Here is an 18928-nt window from a genome sequence, read left to right as displayed (position 1 = left end):
GTAGAGACCGAGAGACGTATCATTTGTAGCCGATGCTTTTTGTGGCCTCAATGTCGACTCGAATGATAATTAGTTGCAGAGAACATGGCAGAACGAGTGAGCAGTATAGCACGTGGATTATCGTTAAGTGTGTGTGCATGTGAGTGTGGGTGCGTCGGTGTGTGTACTGTGCGTGGATATACGTACGAGCTTGCGTGGGAGCTTGCAGGGGGAGAGCTTGCGATGCTTGGCAAATAGATTTTACAGAGTGGATTGCTCCGCGATGCGAGCAACTTATATACGTGCGACCGAGCAAATGTATAGGCGACGAGCTTTTTCGTGACCAACGGCCAGCAATAACGATTTATGGCGTTTTACTCTTGATTTTCTATCTCGAGCTTTCTTTTATTACTACGACTACTGTACGTACAGTGTAGGTACGTCGTATACTCATTACAGAAAGTAGCCATTAAAAAAATGCCCCGGCCGCGCTAGGCGTAAACAATGGGCCAGATTTCTTCCAATGAAAAGAACGAGAACGTATACGTGGACGAGACAATGAGTCGAGAGCAGATGATCCGTATCAAGTCGTTTTTCTCTCGGCACGACGACGACGACGACGACAACGTCGTGCATTTGAGCGTCGCGTCGCGGACTCGCTAGCGTTTGTTCTCTCGGTCGGTTGCATTTTTAGCCCAACGGTATGCGCGTGCGAACGAGCGGCGGAGCGCTCTGTATTTCCCGCGCGTTCGAAAATAGCGTAGCTGACGACCAAAAAGCGAGGACGAAAAAACGCGCGCGCGCAAGCTCGCCGCCACCGAGTGGAGCAAGTAGAAGAAGAAGAAGAAGAAGCCGAAGAAGAAAAAGAAGGTCATTTGCGCGCGAGTATCGAAGAAATGACGCGCGCGTCTCTCGCGGTTTATACGTGCATCATAACGACCGAGCGCGGCTGTGTGCAAACACACGCGCGCACACACACACACACACTCACTAGATAGCAAGAACCAAGAGAGACTTAGATACATTTGAATTTTCAAAATTTAATTTTAGGTTCACAACAGCTGCTGCGGCTACATTTGCTCTCTGTGCGCGTACACGTTCGCTCGCTCGCACGCGCACACAATGTGTATGACGTATTTGTTATAGTCATCTTTTGGATCAACAATCCCCTATTATAACGTGGGGGCGAGAATCAAGGTTAATTAAAAATTCTGCCCTCGTGAGAAAAACACGTGCTGCTGCGCGCAGCTATTTTTATTATCTATTATTGTAACTAGTGCCGCTCGTGTATTGCCCTGCGGTCGCATATATATATTTATGAAAGCGTATATACTATAAGAAAAAGAGAAGAGGAGCTGCTGCTGCGCGCATAGGAGCTCGAACTTGCGGTCCAAAATAAATCTGTGTGAGTGCTTGCAGCTGTTGCGTCCGGCATGGCAGTCGATGGACGCTTATACGGCCGCTACAGCTTTAACTCGGCCTTTCTCGCTGTACGTACCATCGATAGAAGAGGCTCTAGCAGCAGCAGCAGCAGCTTTTAATTAGGAAAACATTGCCTCGTGTGCATACGCAAAAACAAAGGAAAGAAAGATGAATTAATCTGGACGACGAAATAACAGACAAATTCATAATCGTCGCCCCCGACACGCAGGGTGGAACGTATATAGATGCTCTCTTCGGATCAACAGCTTGGAAAATTCTCAGCGCTCGCATATCAATGGAAAAAAACAAAAAATAAAAACGAGAGTCGAGGAAAAAAGAGACTAGACATACACATAAAGCCAAGAGCGAAGAGTAGTGCGCGCGCTGCGGCGTGGTGCTTTCCTCTGCAGGTCGCCTTTATATATCTCCGAAGCGAGAAAAATAGAATCAGAAATTCAGATATTTCGCTGCGAGAGCTGTGGTGTAGGGTACAGGTCAATCGTATAGCGCTTCCGGGGGTAGGGGCGCGACGGAAGCTCCGCTGCAATGTCTCCACCGCGCGCGCTATATATAGCAGCGTAGTCCGCTGCTACTACTACTACACCGCTTTGTTTTGCCTCCCTTAAAGTTGCGGTTGACACTGCGCGCTGCGCTACATAACTTTCCGAGATTTCGCACTTCTCGAACGCACTGCTGCTGCTGCTGCTTGGAAAATCTTCGCGAGGGCGACGATGAGATATATACCCGAGTGTATATATTATCTCGCAGCCGCGTGGCCCATTCGATTTTATCGCCTCTCGACTAGCTAGCGCTGCGATTCTTTATTTACGTATTTATTTATTTGTAAACGAAACTCGACTCGCGCGAGGTGTAATTGTTGTTGCTGCACCGACGCGACATTAAAGGGCCAAACAGCACACGAGAGAGCCTAAGTCAAATAAATTTTCTCATTCCTCATGCGCTGTATAGAAAAGGAGGGGGCTTGCGCGCTTATACTGCAATCTCTATATTATATATTATATAAGCTCGCCTCGCAAGGGCTATAAAACCCACCCCGCGTCGTCGCTCTCAAATCGCTCGTGTCTCACCCCCCAGTGCCAGTGTATACGCCGTATACATTGAGAGAGAGAGAGAGTCAGACGCTAGCTCGCGCCCGCACAAAACGAGAAAAACTCTTTTCTCTCTATTTTTCCAGACGACGATGTTTTTGCCTGATTACACGAAGGTAAAACCTTCCCGCCTCTTATCTCGCTCGTTTGATCTGTACGTCTGCTGCTGCTCTGTGTGTATATATGTGCATCCATAGATGAGGAATATGACAAACGCTCCGGCGCAGAACGGCAACTTATTTTCCATGTAATACGAAATGATGATATATATTTAGGATTCGAGAGATGCAATAAAGCGCGCGGGGATTCATGGAAATTTAATTTTTATGGCTCGAGCTCCGAGCTCCGAAGAAAAAAGATTTTCTTATGCGCGCACAAGACGATGAATGAGATTTACGGATGAAACGTATTATTCGAGCAATCGTTTCTCTTTCTCTCTCTCTCTCTCTCTCTTCTTTTTTTATTCCAACTTGTCTCTTAGTCACTATCGTCACCCGCATGAATATTACATTTTGCAGTAGGCGCGGAATCAATTCATCAGTCTAGGCGCGCGACAATTAAAACATACAATATGAAAAATCTCTCACGTAGAGGAGAAACAATTACTCGGCCGGCTATACGTGTACGGACCTTGGCCTCTCCCCGACGATTATAAAACTTTGGCAGGTGTCTCAGTGTGTGTGTGGCTGCTGTGTAGCTGTGTGCGAGAAAGAGAGAGAGAGAGACAGACAGAGAAGTAAAAAAAGTTTAGCTCGGCTCAAGAGGTTCAAGACATCGAAGGAGAGAAAAAGACGACGACAACGACGACGGCGAACGAAGAAGCTAAAAGTTAATTAGTCGATTGTACTTTTCACCGCGAATCTCAGGTCCTCTCTTTGGAGGACTTGCGGCAACTTCTTGTCTTGGAAGTAATTACAAAGCTCTACTTTTTCCTCTTGCGAGCGAACGTGTGGGTGTGTGTATGAGCAATATAAGTAATTGTCGCTTTTCTTTTAAAACGGCTCTCTCTCTCGTCCCCTGGTCCCAGCCGCCTCGGGGGCTTACGATTGCGAAATTCGTGTCACGTTCCGAAGAATCCGACAACGGGACGACGACGAGCGAGACACGACCGCGACCAGCACGACGACCGAGTGCGCTCACGGATCAATTAGGCACCGAGTTAGACTCGTCGTCTAAGCAATCTATCTGTAAAAATATTGCGTCGCAGCTGAGCTCTGCGTACGCGCAGCTATGGGAATTAAGTGTATACAGCTCTGCGTAACGAGCTAAAAGTCAAATTGCTCTTGTCTCGTCGTATAAATATATGTAGGCGTTGGAAAAGTTTCGCCGTTGCCCCGGAGCCCTTTTATTGTTACGACTGGCTCTCACGAGCACTTGTCCCTGTTTACGCATTTGACTATATTAGCGGCGCGTTGTATACATCATGCTCGCTGGCCCTCTCTCTTTCTCTTGGGGGGTAATGGAGTGTGCTTTTACGAGGCAGCGGCCCCCCCGTTCGCAATTAAAAGTCCAACGTCGAGCTGCTGTTGGCCAGGTGAAAAATGATAAAAAGCAAAGCGAATCGTCGAGGAGAATGGCGCATATCGGCGCTCGGCTCGTAAATTCAATCGACAATCAGCTCTAATCGCTGGCAATTCGAAGCCACATCTAAATCTAGCAATTTATACAGGAGAGAACGAGTGACTGCGTGTGTGTGTGTCTGGATATAAGCTCGATGAAATAGATCGGCCCTACAGGTCGGATACGGCCGCGAGTAGCTAGCACCGGCTGCCGCCCACGCGCGTTATACACACGAGCGCATACGTGCGCTGCCGCTCGCTTATATATTCCAGCTCTGCGCGCTCGGAATCCTCAAGGAGCCGGCCGATTGTTTTGTCGAGGTGCGTATAAGCTCGGGGCCGGCGCGTTGAATTATTCAGCCCGCGTATACTTTATAGGTACAGTCTAGGGCTATTTATCGTAAAATCTTTGCCGATGATGGAGCTCAAAAGCTTAAACGAGGCTCGCTCGCTATTGTTTGCGTGTGTGGTGGCTGTTGCAGAACGAGAAGCTCGAGGTGAAGCAGAAATGGGCGTCGCGACTGCTGGGCAAGCTGCGCAAGGACATCACCCAGGAGTACCGGGAGGACTTTGTGCTGAGCATCACGGGCAAGAGGCCGGCCATGTGCGTCCTCTCGAATCCCGACCAGAAGGGCAAGATGCGGCGCATCGACTGCCTGCGCCAAGCTGACAAGGTCTGGCGGCTCGACCTCGTCATGGTGATCCTGTTCAAGGCGATACCCCTGGAGTCGACGGACGGCGAGCGCCTCGAGAAGACGGCCGAGTGCGCCCAGCCGGGCCTCTGCGTCAATCCCTATCACATCAACGTGTCGGTCAGGGAGCTCGACCTCTACTTGGCCAACTTCATCACGAGTCACGGTAAGCGGGCCAATTCTTACTTCTTACTTACTTATTCGCAGCTGATACCGCGTATACGTAATCGCATACACATGTATAATATATAATGTTGGCCGCGGCTCGTGTACGCAAGTGTCCCAAAACCACTTGTTGTCTTGGCCTCACCCCCGTTGTCGTCGGCTCGTCGTCGGCTCGCTCGATCATTGGCCCCGGTGGCCCGCTCGTGCACCGAGTCCGCGTGTACGCGCTATTATAGTAGTAGTAGTAGTAGTAGTAGTCGGATCCAAGAAAAGCGGCGGCGGTGCGGCCACCTGTTAGGCCGTCATAGCTTCTCAAACACGTGTCCATCTGGCAAACCATCCACTGCCGACGAGCCAGCCTTATATACCATGTGCCAGTGCGCACATGTATAAACACTCGCACACGCCGCCAACGCCACCGCCGCCAGTGCTCTATACAGCCGGTCTGCCAAAGCTGCCGCTGCTACTCGTGTTCATTCACGACGTGCCTGAAACGCTCATTGAAGCTCGTCGATTCAAAACGCTTTAAGCTTGCCAAGCTTTCCCCGACTCATATAGAGAGCCGTGTGTGTGTCGGTGTGTCGGTGTGTCGATGTACGGGGCTGCTACGTATCGGACACCCACACGCACAGCAGCCACGCGCGCCGAGCTGGAATTTTCGCAGTCGCAGCCAGACACGAGACACGCGCCTGCGATGATGATGACGTCGACCTTGTGCTCCAAAGCCGACTCTAGAGAGAGAGAGAGAGAGAGAACAGAGCTCAAAGAGAGGGAGAGACAGCTGACGAGCCGACGCCAATTTCCTCCCACTTGTTCACCGCTGTTGTATTATACATCTCGCGGGCCAGGCCTATCAACACAGCCTCGCTAAAACTCGATAACTCTTCCCTTTTTTTCTCCTTTTTTTTTGCATTCGAGTCCAAGTGTCGGCCGTCGAGTTCACTGACTCTCGCTGTACAGCTCTCGGCTTGGCAGTTTAGCGCTTGCGTTTGGCAGTGGCTTTTATTATGTTTATCGCTACGTTGACCCGACAAAGCCGAAACTTTAGCCTCGGCATTACGAAATTAAGGCGTAACACGGACAACACAGAGAAATACAGAGAGAGAGAGAGCAAGTGAGAGCGAGGGACAGTCGAGGTGCATCCCCCGCGGCTCGACTCTGCTACGTACCGAGCGTCTAAATTAAGTGCGCGCGAATGGGTCAATGACCCAAGGCCGAAACTCGGCTAAACTTGCTTTACAATCAATTAGCGATCACTTCGTTACACATACTCGCGCATGGACCCACTAATGTACGTGCGTACGTATAATAATACAAGCGAGCTAGCGAGCGAACCACTTACCTAATCAGCAGCGAGTTAGTTCGCTCGCGAACGCGTTTGATAATTTACGCCGAGTGCCGACTAGCTCGAGTCGTGTCGAGTTCGACAAAAAAATGTTCCTTCGCTCGAGCTTCGCGCGAAACTACACAGTGTGAGAGAGAGAGAGGACGTCCCGCCGCCGTCGTCGTCGTCGTCGTCGTCGGCCGTCGACCAGAGCCGAGTCCGAATTAGAAGTTCACGTGATTCGCATCGTATATTACCGGGCCAGCTTGAAATTTTCATAATTAATTGCTCGCGTTGCTCTCGCTGCAGCAACAGACTCGCGAGCGCCCGTAATAGCTCCAGGTGAAATGAGTCGCGCAAGCTCGTCGTCGGCCCGCGAGCGCGTAAAAAAAGCCACGCACTAATTTTGAACGTAACTCTAGTGTGCCGCAAGCTCGCGTCACTCTAGCTACGCTCGTTGTCGCACTTCTTACCCGCTCGTGTTTTTTCGACCATCGCAATGATTTCTCGGCGGCATCGTCGTCGACGGCCGACGGTGTTAACAAGTTTTCAGCGCGACGAACGATCACAAGGCGGAAATAGCGATTGCACACAGGCACACACTGCTGCTGTATACGAGCATTGCGAAAGACACTTCTCGAACGCGTTATTTATAAGTTGAATCGTACACTGCGCGCGCCCGACTCGACTCTATCGTGCGTTCGCAGTTTGCAGCCTCGGATCGAACGGCGATCGCGCATAAACGACTCGTCGCCTAAACTGCAGCTCGAATTTTCTTCTCCTTTTCCGACTGCAAGCTACGAGAGTACAAAAAAAAATTATACATTATGCGAGCGAGAGATTAATATATTTACGCGAGATTCCGCGAGGGAATAATAATAGCTTTTTCGTCGTGTCGTTTACGCGCGAAAGACCGAGACTTTACGGCCATGCGCCGAAGATTTCTCAGGGTCTAGCTGAGCGTCTTTATACGTTGCACTACTTATATGTACTACTCGCGTACGTATAGTTATATATTGGCCTTTGACTCCCTCCCCATCGTCTCTCTCTCTCTCTCTCTCATTCTCTGTCTCTCTCGCCTCTCACACACACACACTCCCTCCTCGAAGCAGAGTCCGCGATTTATCGGGCCAACAAATGAACTCTCGCGCGCGCTTTTTACCCGAGATCTCGTGTTTTTGAGTTTATTTTTTTCCTATTTCATGCTTACGAGGATTACCGAGCCGTCCTATGAATTTTACTTCTTTCTTTTTTTCTTACCTTTTCTCTCCTTTTTTTATTTTCGATAAATGAAACGTCAAAGAGGTTCGATGTTCGATTCAAGTAGAATAAATTCGGATGCGGTCAGGCGTGTTGTACACTCGCCTGATCCTTTTGAGCCGCGAGCGCAGCGAAAAATTTGACTTGCTGAAAAGACGAGCACGACGACGACCGATGCTCGGGGTCAGTAGCATCACATAATTGGATTTACATTTAGAAAAAAGCAAAAAAAAAAAATAGCCAAACTTTGGGATAAATTATCCTCGCGATTGTTGCGAAATGAATCATTTTTCTCATTCATTTATATATATCTGCGCGAGCTTTAATGACCAAAGTTCTAGTAATTAAGTTTGGATACGAGTAAATTTGCCGTGAATCACTGGCTGCTGCTATTAAGCTTTTTATGGCTTTGAATTTTTCATTTTTACGCCGATTTTCGAGCAAAAAGAAAAAAAAGTCGAGTCGCTAGAAAGAAAGAAAGTCGAGCGCGGTGTGCGCTCTCGCGTTCGCGCAAGAAAATATCGTTATTGCTCGAGACTTTTATATTCCCTCGAACGAGTTATAAATATACTCTCGATGAAGCGAGCCGTTTGTTACGAACTGCGAGCAATCCCGACGATGATTCGATAAGCAACTGCATTAAAAATAAAAGAAAAGAAAAAGAAAAAAATGGCCAAATTTTGTTCTCTCTACTTGCAGAAGTATTAAACGGTATCTGCAACACGTCCAAGGAGGAGGAGAGACGGCGAAAAGGTACGTATTTGCACACATATACTCCTCAGACATGTATAAATCTTAAACGTGATGAGCTTGCACTTTGAAAAAAAATGCTTCTCTTCACAGGTGCAAGCTACCACGAACTGTATAACGGTGTCGTGTGCAACGACACGATCCTCGCGACTGGCGTCTTCAGCTCCAAAGAGCTTTGGATGCTTTCAAAAGGTACGAGCTACTATCAAACCCGATACTATTTGCTCTCTCTCTCTCTCTTTCTCTCTCTTTCTCTCTCTTTCTTTATCTCTATTTTTTACTTACTCTTCTTTCTTTTTCTTTTTTTTTCTTTTATCTTCAACGTTCGAGTGTCCTTGCTCTTTTGAACTTGTCAAAAGTTTTCGAGAATTAAAAAAAAAAAGAAGCGTTTTAATAATGATTGGAAAAAATTAGCGCGTTTAAAGGAGATGGATGCTTTCGAAAGGTATCGAAGCACTTCTACCTTTTGAAAGCATCTGTATACGCCTGACGAAGCGAATGAATAATCGGATCGCTTGGGTTGATTTTTCTTGTTTTCTGCTGCATGAACTAACACGAATCGTAGGACATACTTAAGAGCAAGGCCAATGTAACGACATAATAGCCACATATAATTTGACGCGTGCGTATGTCTTTTCAGCGTCGATTCTGCACGACCTCGGCGAAGTGCCGCCTCAAATAAATGCCATCAAAATAGAAAACCCGTACTACTGCAGCAGCTACACGCCACCGTCGGCGGCCACGGCAGCCGAGCACGCCGGACAGCCTCAGCCTAGCTTCAGTAAGTCGCAGCTTTTTACACGAATTCCCTTTAAAACTGCAACTATATCGTACATGTATTTATACTCGTTGGTCTATACGTCGTCTCTAATGGTACCGTGCCAGTGTATTAGTGTGCTTAAATGTTTGTGTATGTGTGTATGGATTGGGGACTACAGGGAGAAGAGTATATAGCGCGAGACGCGCGCTTATTTTCCAAGTGAGAAAGAGTATAGCGCGGGGCCTATATAGACTCGAAGTGGCGCGCACTAGAGAGAAGGGAACGCTTTAATTGCTCAGTAATTATGAGGAGAGGGACTCGTCTCTCCACGATAACGAAGCGCTGCGCTCGCACAGCGAGTGTCCCCCCCTCTCTCCCCCACTCGGCTCATGCCTTCGCTGCTGCTGTCCCTTTTTTCTCTCTTCTCTTTTCCATTCGCGATAAATTTGGGATGGAAACCCTTCCTTTTTTGTTTGGGTAATTAGATGAGATTGTTATCGTTGTAGTTTATGAATGGCGTTATATCGCGAGCAAAAGCGCCTGCCGTTCTCTGCTGCTGCTGTCTGTGGCCTCGACGTACATAGCGGCGGCGGCGGCAGCGCATCGAGCCGAAAACGTTGTGAAAATTACTCCGCGCAGCTAGTGCACGCGGCCTTAATTATGCGCGCATTCGCGTCCCCAGTACACATGATTATTACCAACGTTAAAGTGCATGGGAATTGATATGAATCGCGTGGCGCCCCTAGCTACGCATCTGTCCGAGATTAATCGATAAAGTTCAAGTTTTCGAGTCGAAACTTCCGACCAGTCCATGCGTGCCGCAATGCGGATCATATTTATATATTATCGCGCGTACGTTATAATATTCACATGGCTTACGTGGAGCATATAGGCAGGAAGTGAGGCTCGCCTGATCGCAGCTCGTTTTTTCGCAGGCCCGCCGCCGGTGCATCAGCTCATACGCAACGACAAGACTGATCATCCGAAGACGCCGTCTCAGCAGCAAGCCGCCCAGGTGACGGTCTCCAACGCGCCGACCTTCTCGCCGGTGCTCAGATCCGACCAGGACAATAACGGACCGGCACCGTGTCATCGGCCCATGGACTCGCCTCACTCGCAAACTGGTAAGGCCATCGTTCCACTGCTATATACGATCCTTGTATTTACCCATCGCCGCCGCCACCTCTCGCCATCCAATCCGTTTGATTGGGATTTTCAGATTTTGAGGTGTACGTGAGTGTATGTGTGTGTGTGTGTGGAGTGCGGAACCAGCTAGACAATCTAGCGAGGAATAATGTAAAAATTGGAGAGCTGCCCGATATATGCTAGGAAGGAAAAATATTTTTTGCCCCCCTGCTTTGCAAACAAATATGCCTTAGCCTAGCTAAGGCACGGGTAAGAACAAGCATAAGGAAGATGAATTTCAGATGAGGTTTTCGCGAGAAAATTGGATTAGTATTCGTTATTGATTGCGTTCGTGAGAGAGAGAGAGCGAGCTCGAAGCGCGAAAATAAGGCGAAATTTCAATCCTCGATATTAACGGATAAGAGCCCGGGGGGAGAAAAAGGACGGAGAAGGCGATCCTCTTTAAGCGATATTTCACACACATCGCGTAGATGCGTGCCAAGCCAACTTTGAAACGGAAGCAAAGATGCTATATTTCCTAGCTCGAGGCTTGCAAATCGATTCAACGTGATTTAATTCGCAAGACATTAAAAAGTCGAATTTGTTAATGCCTGCGTCATTAAACATTGCTAACTGTCGTGAACACGGCAAAATTGTCGGCTTTAACGACGATCGAGCACGACAAAGCGTGAAATTTGGGAGAGAGAAAAAATTTGCCACGTTACAAGGGCTCATCTTTAGCCGCGCGTACATCGTATATATATATGTATACACATACACGCGGCCACGTAATACATCAGTGCAGTCGGAGCGCACACATGGACAGAGGCAAATATCCAGGCTGCTCTTTAACAGCACTAGCCCCTTCTCATTTTGCAGTTTTTTTTTTTTTTTATTCATACACATACATTTGGGATCGTCGTGCGGGCAAGCATCCAATTTTTGTACTTCTTAGTTTGTAAAACGCATTTGTAAACTTTGTCGTAAAAATACATTTTCGCTTCCTGCATTCGAGTGTGTAGGGACATATATACCATTGTGGAAGCACTTCCATGCGGTATTTCTAACAACGGCTGTATACATACATCGTGTATATAAAAAAGTGAAGGGAGGGAGGGAGGGAGGCAAAAAAGGAAGAAAAAGGAAGAAAAGAAAGGAAAGAAACGATGCAGCGCACGCCGAGAAACGACGAATAAATAAGTTTTTCCCTATTTCTGCGAAGCGTATGTATTAGTATGCGCGCTCGTCGAGGCCAAGTGTGCCGAAGTACAAATCACGAGAGCTCGCGCGCGCGGGGACGGGGGGGTCGGAGAGGATGCCGAATTCTCCGAGAGAAATTATACCTAGAGGAGAGAGGCCCCCCCCGCCTGCTACGTAATTCGGGTCAACTCGATTAGAAGCTCGCTCGTAGTGCGCACACACAATGGCCGAATGCCTCGAATATTTCCTTCGGCTCTCGCGGAAATGTTCGATCGCGCGAGCGGAGCCTCTTATCTCTCCCTTTTTCGACTAATGAAAAGGATCTCTGTCTCTCTCTCTCTCTCTCTCTTTCGTCGTGCGCCTCGTGCTCGTCTAACAAACACTTTGGCGGCTGGACGAAACTTTGGGGGGGTGGCAAAAAGACTTTATAATCGAAAAGTTGATTCTCGCACGCGATCGCGCAAAATTGAGCTATTGCAACTTTCGTTGTTTCGCGTAACAGAGCCGATGGAAAAATTTTACGAATTATTCGAATTCCAGCTTAGTGGAATTATAGTAAAGTTTTGGCAAGTCGCGCGGGGAATGCGACTGGGATTGATTGAGTTTCCAGTGCATATAAGCGAGTCGTTTGATTCATGGTAAGCATACACACAACTACCTAGCTTTAGTTCGTATAGTGTTATTCATATATTTAAATATAATATAACAATGCCTAGATATAGTCTCGATTTATGCTTATTGCTTTCATCATTATTAGTATTATATATTCTAATCATTTAGACTCAATTAACTAATAATTCTTTGCAATAGGAGTAATCAAGCGTACATTATCATAAAATTTTAACATGTCTCGAGTGACTAACAAATGGGAAAAATGACGGCGTGTTAAAATGTTTGTTTCAGCTGTCGCCTGTGCGTAAGAGAGAAGCTTATTTAGCCCCAGCGAACAGGTACTTTTGTCACATGCGTTATGATGTTCTCTATCACTTATGCATATATCCCTGCAATGTATAAAATACATACAATATTTTATGAATCGATGTATATCTTTTTTCTGTCTCTCTCTCTCTCTCTCTCTATTTTTCTCTTTATATCTCTCTTCTCTGTGTAATGAGTGTGTAAGCCCGAAAACTCTTGTAATATTTCCATCATCACTCTCTGTTACACACGAAAAATTATTCATGCATATCTATAAACCTTACATGCGTGTAAGCTCCAACAACCGAATGAAAATTTTGAGAAGTGACATGGAACGGATTATATGAACACGATTGCTCCATGTCACATCTCTCATAATAAATAGTCGTCCGCATGAATCACCCGAGAAATTTTGCCTACATCGATGTGTACGGGGTTTTCCTCAATAACCAAGAGTCCGATTTGTCACACATTTTTGTTGCACTTTGAATTCGTCACCACAAAAGAGAAGCGTCTAATCGCGTACGTCTTAAGTGCGAATTCTACACAGAGTACAATCACGACGAATAAATCAGCCCTTTGAGAATCAATAGGCAAGCACATGTTTGTCTAGCCTCGGTATTAGGGCGCGCAATAGCAGCAGCAGCAGCAGCAGTGGTGCATCTGCATATCGCAGAGCTTGTTTGTCGTTGGCGCGCGCTATCTCTTACGCGTAGAATACCAGAGAACCGCAGAAATGCTCGCTGATAAGCGTCGCGCGCGCCCTTAGAACGCATTAGTCCTTTTCTTATTACACGCCCGTGGCTAGGCCAGACGTCGTCTGGCGGAGGCTTGGGGCCAGAAGAAAAGGATTAGACGTGAGCAGTGGAGTTCTTTCTCTCGAGCAGTCTGCCCAAGCTTTTATCGGAAAACCAGATTCAACAGGATTTCGGATTTCTTTTCTTTTCTTTTTTCCTTTTTTTTTCTTCTTTTTTTTTTATCGTGTACAATAACACGCGTGTGCTGCTGCTACTGCTGCTGCTGCTGCTGCTGCTACTGCTGCTGCAATAGAGATTGTATTGACATTTTTTGCCGAGTGCGCGGTTTATGCTTGCGGGTTTTCCTTTTTTTTTCTTTTTTTAATGTATTTTAAGGGCACATCGGAGGAGAGAGCATACGTTGCACTGTATCCAAATTTTCTATCCACGTTCTGTACGTTTTCTCGATGATTTTCCACGGGTAAGCATTTAGGCAAGATTCATATAAACACCGCCATTTTTTCTATACATACATCTTGTAGTTAGATATTCATGTATTTGTAATAAATGTTTTATATAAAATTATTCAGGGATGGAAACATCCCTTAAAAGAAAATACCAACTAAAAGTTATGATGAATTTGCAGGAGATCACGCACAGACTGATTGATTTATTTCAGCACGATATAAATGTCCCTTCTCTCTACTGACGATCTCTATATATCTATACTTTTTCATACATATGAATGTGTACTATAAGTAACTGTTGCTGAATGCCTACCATAAACATGCAAAAATACATGTACCCTAATGTACGTTATATTTGATTTGATGTCTATATATTTATATCAATGTTTGATGTAACTCTCCGCTGTGCAAGAAACAAAAAATTTAATATCCCATAATTGGTGTATTACACAAATAAAAAACAACAGAGTAAAAAAGAACAAGTAAAAAAGTTTGCATGCAAACACGATAAAATAGCGGGATTTGCGTCGGGAAGGGGATGGTGGAGGCTTAAAAAGCAAAGCAACAACTTCGATAGACACGCATTATATACATACACAGACACACGATACTAGAGCTTCGTGGGCACATGCGAACTTTTCGTATATTTATACTTTCATCACGTGTATTAATTTTGGTTTTTCGTCGGACGGAAAAAACGTGGCGCGCGGATAAAAAAATCGCACATACGCACGTTTTTTTCCTCTCTCTTTCTCTCTCTCTCTCTGCAACTCTCACGCTTCGAGTGGCCTGCACTGTACATCTATGTATATATGCCAACATGTATGATGCATGTATATGTATATTAGAGTGTCCCTTATATATCAAGTTGCATAGAACCTTGCTCCCGAGCTTTTTCGGTGCGCTTGGACTTGAAAATGAAAAAATTCGTAGCAATGACTCTTTTATACAAAAATTCAACCGTAAGCTAATTGAGAGTACCATTTTTATTATTAAAAAGTTGTTTGAAAAAATTCTCACACTTTCTTTGACTAATTTTAAGACTTTCGTTCCTTTTAATGTTTACCAAAAGTTGCTTCTTTTCTTATAAAGATTAGAAACGTGGTTATTTTACAGTTGAATTTTTGCAAACTAAATTTTTATTATTTTATATCATTTAAGGAGCAACTTCAGGCTACATTTTGGAATTAGTAAAAAAATGAGTGTGAATTTTTTTGAAAACTTGGACTTGCCCACGGTTTCATAACTATATAAAAGAGTCGCAACTAGGGGTTTTTTCATTTTTAGGTCTGAGAACGCAAAGTAATAAAGCTTGAGAGCGAGGTTCCATGCAACCTTGGAAGATAATGGGAAGCACCCTGAAGTATATCCATACTTGTTCCAGTTCTATATTCACATTAACAAAAAAAGCCAGGCCGTATCGTTTCCTCCTCGTTTTCGGTCATTTTTGTCGTTTATGGATTTTCGCGACCTATGTACAACAGTCTGGCATGCACACGTAAACACGCGTACACAGCAAGACACGGACGTAATCAGCTGTTACGCGGCTGCCATACATTATAGAGCTCTCGAGACACTACTCCGCGTCGTCGTATCGCAAGCCGAGATAACGCTCTAAGACTTTAATGCGCGCAAGGGCGTCGTCGTCGCGAGCGCAAATAACGAATACACGTCGACCGAGAGGCTGCACCAGTACATATGTTAATCTCATAACGAACCGTTGGGTCGTTGTCTTTTTACAGGCCTCCACTCTCCGCACGAGTCGGCGCTATCGTCGCAGCAGCAGCAGCAACAGCAGCAACAGCAGCAGCAACAGCAACAGCAGCAGCAGCAACAGAGCATGTCGAGTCTCGCCTACTACCAGCCGGAGCATCCGGGCAGCGCCGGCAGCGGCGTCGTCAAGTACCCGGAGAACGGCCACGACACCCTCTCGGACTTTGTGACGTTCGTCTGCCAGGAGGCCGAGAACAGCCAGCAGCTGCCGCAGTTTTCACAGTATTACCCGAGCTCGATGCTGCCGCCGCCGCCGCCCGCCCCGATGGCCCGGCCCGTGGCCATAATCCGCTCGACGGGCGAGCTCACGGCCAGCAGCGTCGTCGGCCACGGCTCCAGCAGCCACGGGAGCGCCAACTCGCCGGTGAGCGCCGCCTCGCCCTGCGGCAGCGAGCACTCGTCCGAGCTGCAGGTGAACGCGGCCGTGGCGGCGGCTGCCGCCGTCCAGGACCAGATGGCCGCTGCGGGCTTGGTCGGCGCGAGCTGCCAGTCCTCGCCGATCGACCCGAGCGGCAGGAAGAGCCCCGCCAGGATACTGGTCGCGGCGCCGCCCCACACCAGCCGAGAGTACACCTTCGCCCACTTCCACTCGCAGCCTGGACAGGTGAGTCCCGAATACTCGTCCGAAATCCCACCAGCCGAAAACTTTCCAATGAGCGCGAGCCCGAGCTTTAATTAAATTCCTGCAAAAGTTAAGTACGCGCGGGGCTCTTGAGAAAGTCCCGGAGCCGATATTAAGCAAGATGTTTTACTAGCGATTTTGGCTCGAGCTCCGCGCTGCGAAACTTTAAACAGGACTTGGCCAAAGTATAATGCGTACAGTCGCGGCTTTTAAACTAGCTTTAACGATAATTGATACGTCTGCCGGAGTCAGTGGCAGGCAGATTCAGTGCGTAACTCGTATACACGCGTTAATGCGGAACATCGTCCCGATAAATCCTTGACTGAGACAGTCCTTTGTTTGCCCTTTCTCTTCCGCAGCAAATATTCACCTATCCCGGCATCGGCTCCATGTCCGGGGTCATATCGCCGACGAACCTGTCGCTCTTCTCCTCGGCTCCGGTCTCGGTCTCGTCGAGGCCCAATCCGCACCATCAGCGCTCGCCCATGTCGAACATCGGGCCGCCGCCGCGCTGGAACGCAGCGGCGCCTTTCATCAACCTCGAGGATGATTACAATATGATAGCGCCGATTATCACCGGTGCGACGAGCGAGCAGCAGCAGCAGCAGCAGCAGCAGCAGACACCCACAGCAATGGAGGAAGGTATGAATTATTCATGCTGCAATGGAGAGAGATAACTTTGCAGAGCCCGAGCTCTAACGTCATTTTACACGAAATTGGATTTTTACCATATCGGATATGAAAATATACGCGTTCGACTCATAAATATCGCGGATAAAGCGCGCCGCTCGCTCGCTGGTGCCACCTCTTTTTTGCCTTCTTTGCCTCGTTCTTTCTCTTCGTTGAACGCCGCGGCAACTTTGAGTAATAGAGAAGTTATAGCGCGCCTCGCCGGATTTTTAAAGACCGAAAATGTATAATTTACAGACAGATACTTTCACCCCGTCCATACGAGCAACGTCGTGGTCGATAAAAACGGCAACACGGGCTTGATAGGCAGCGATCTCGGCGTCGGCGCGGATCCCAATTCACACCATCATCACCATCACCAGCAGCAGCAGCAACAGCAGCAGCAGCAGCAGCAGCAAATCATGCAGGAGAAATTGGGCAGACCAAAGTCCCCCCCGTGACACTGGAGGAACGTTAGCCACGTGATGACGCCGTCGCCAACGAAGGATATGTCGCGTCGCTGCTGCTTGGCTCGTTGAGCGCATCCAAACGATGCGCCTCTACATGTACATAATATGAACCAGATCAAATGAACAAAAAACACCATCGCGTAAATACGTTGTCTAGGTATATAAGTGTAAATTAATTATTAGTATCCTCCCCGAGTACCCCCGTCCCTTTCCGATCGACCTCTTCCCCGTAATCCCCCTCCTTACAATGTCTTCTCTGTAAACTCTTGGTGAAAAATTTTCGAGTATTCTTGAGAGGAGCGGTGTCGAGATTTTTTCCTTTACGCTTTTGTACTATGCAAAGTTACCGTAGAATATTTATTACGAAAAAGCAAACCGCGACAAAAAGGAATTTTTACGAGCAAATATATATTGTGCCAAAAAAATAAATAAGCGAATTTTTGTATTCGGTCTTTGATAAGATTTTGTATGAAGATTTCATCGGCTATGAACGAACGTTTGCGTCGTACAAAGATATACGGCAAGCGACGAATACTTTTACTCGAAAATTTTCACTCGAGCTGATCGGTACGTAGTTGTTAGGCTTGTACGCTTGAATCGCGCTAAAGCTCTGTATTTGTAAGTGAAAAACAAACGTTAGGGAAAATTTATATAAGCTTGTTTCGATGATTATTACGTATAATAATGGTAATTGCAAGAGTCTTGATAGTGCCACTCAGTCTTCCAAGTCTCTTTAAAAAAGCTCTCGTATGGCTTGATAATTTTACGACGTTAAGGTGTTAGTCATGTAACGATTGCATTCGTAGTTTGCCTCAATACTTATCTTTTAATTATCTCACGCGTAAACACACACTCATACACTGAGCGAACAGTTCACTATAAACCGCTGTGCGCGCCAACGGCGCCACATCGAAACACCATGCGCAAACTGATTTTCGCCATGCGTGCACTATCTTTGTTTCGGCCGAGTTCCCCTCTACAATTATCGTGCGGCTATCATGGTCATTCCTCGTGTACGCACTTGATTTTGCCGTGCAGAGACCGCGGATTTGGCGGGCATTACACCGTCGTCTCGTGGTATACGCAGCGTGCTTAACCTACGACGCAATTTTACTTGTGTTCTAGTATTATTGTGATTGTGATTGGACTTGTTTTATAGTATTGTTATGATAGTGATTGGATATTTATATTATTATGGATCCATCTATTAACTCATTACTAACAAGTTGGATGCTGGATGACTTGTCATATTATATGCTTCGTAAGTAAACTTTAACATTTTCAAAGTCATTTCATCTAATCATTGATTTTATCATGTTCGATCGTGTTTTACAGTTCATGAAATTACTTACGAGGAATTTATTAATTTAAGTAAAAGCAAAATAGACTTAATAGTACCTGATAGCCACAGTACATCTAGGAATAAACTTAATAATGTATTAGAACTGTATCGAAAAACTTTGAATTCTCAAAAACCGGTTCTCGCAGATGTATCAAATCTCAATCAAAATGCTTCTAGTAACGATTGCTATTACGAAACTTCTAAAGTCCCTACTGAAAGAGATAAATTTAAAGATTATCAAGATTTTTATACACAAAGTAATTTCTACTCAAAATTTCTATCTCTTTCACTTTTGAAATTTGCACATTATTTACTAATGATATTTTCTTATATACTCATTCATAGTACAAAAAAATAAAAGAATGTACAAATTATTACATCATGCTGATTGCTTATGGGGCAGTATTATTCTATATATGTATGCTTATCAGGGCAACATTTCATCATTGAGGGACGAGCTGAGTAAAATATTAGTGGATGCAGAGCTTGATAAAACAAAAGAGAGTACACTACCATTTCAGTAAGAATTTCAAAAATCCTTTTTATTCAAGTTATTTAGTTAAACGTTTATAACACCTGTGTTTA

The 18928-nt window shown here is 46.2% G+C and overlaps 1 protein-coding gene across 8 annotated transcripts in view; it reads left to right on the top strand.

The window, feature by feature from the left end:
• LOC106651608 (nuclear factor 1 X-type) overlaps positions 1–18928 on the top strand; it is a 57224-nt gene that overhangs the window by 38132 nt on the left and 164 nt on the right. For 2 of the 8 annotated variants that reach the window (XM_023462284.1, XM_023462278.1), the window contains exons 3-10: positions 4552–4927; positions 8210–8263; positions 8354–8452; positions 8901–9041; positions 9941–10144; positions 15210–15844; positions 16222–16504; positions 16790–18863. In XM_023462284.1, coding sequence (XP_023318052.1) covers positions 4552–4927; positions 8210–8263; positions 8354–8452; positions 8901–9041; positions 9941–10144; positions 15210–15844; positions 16222–16504; positions 16790–16992 — 1995 coding nt within the window. In that variant the 3' untranslated portion in view covers positions 16993–18863. The remainder of the gene's footprint in view (positions 1–4551; positions 4928–8209; positions 8264–8353; positions 8453–8900; positions 9042–9940; positions 10145–15209; positions 15845–16221; positions 16505–16789; positions 18864–18928) is intronic. The other 6 variants (XM_023462281.1, XM_023462280.1, XM_023462279.1 and 3 more) reach the window with 6 other exon arrangements.

The sequence above is a fragment of the Trichogramma pretiosum genome, unplaced genomic scaffold (genome assembly GCF_000599845.2).
Source record: "Trichogramma pretiosum strain Unisexual culture from Peru unplaced genomic scaffold, Tpre_2.0 scaffold9, whole genome shotgun sequence".
Lineage (NCBI taxonomy): Eukaryota > Metazoa > Arthropoda > Insecta > Hymenoptera > Trichogrammatidae > Trichogramma > Trichogramma pretiosum.
This window is presented reverse-complemented; position numbering and strand designations above follow the sequence as displayed.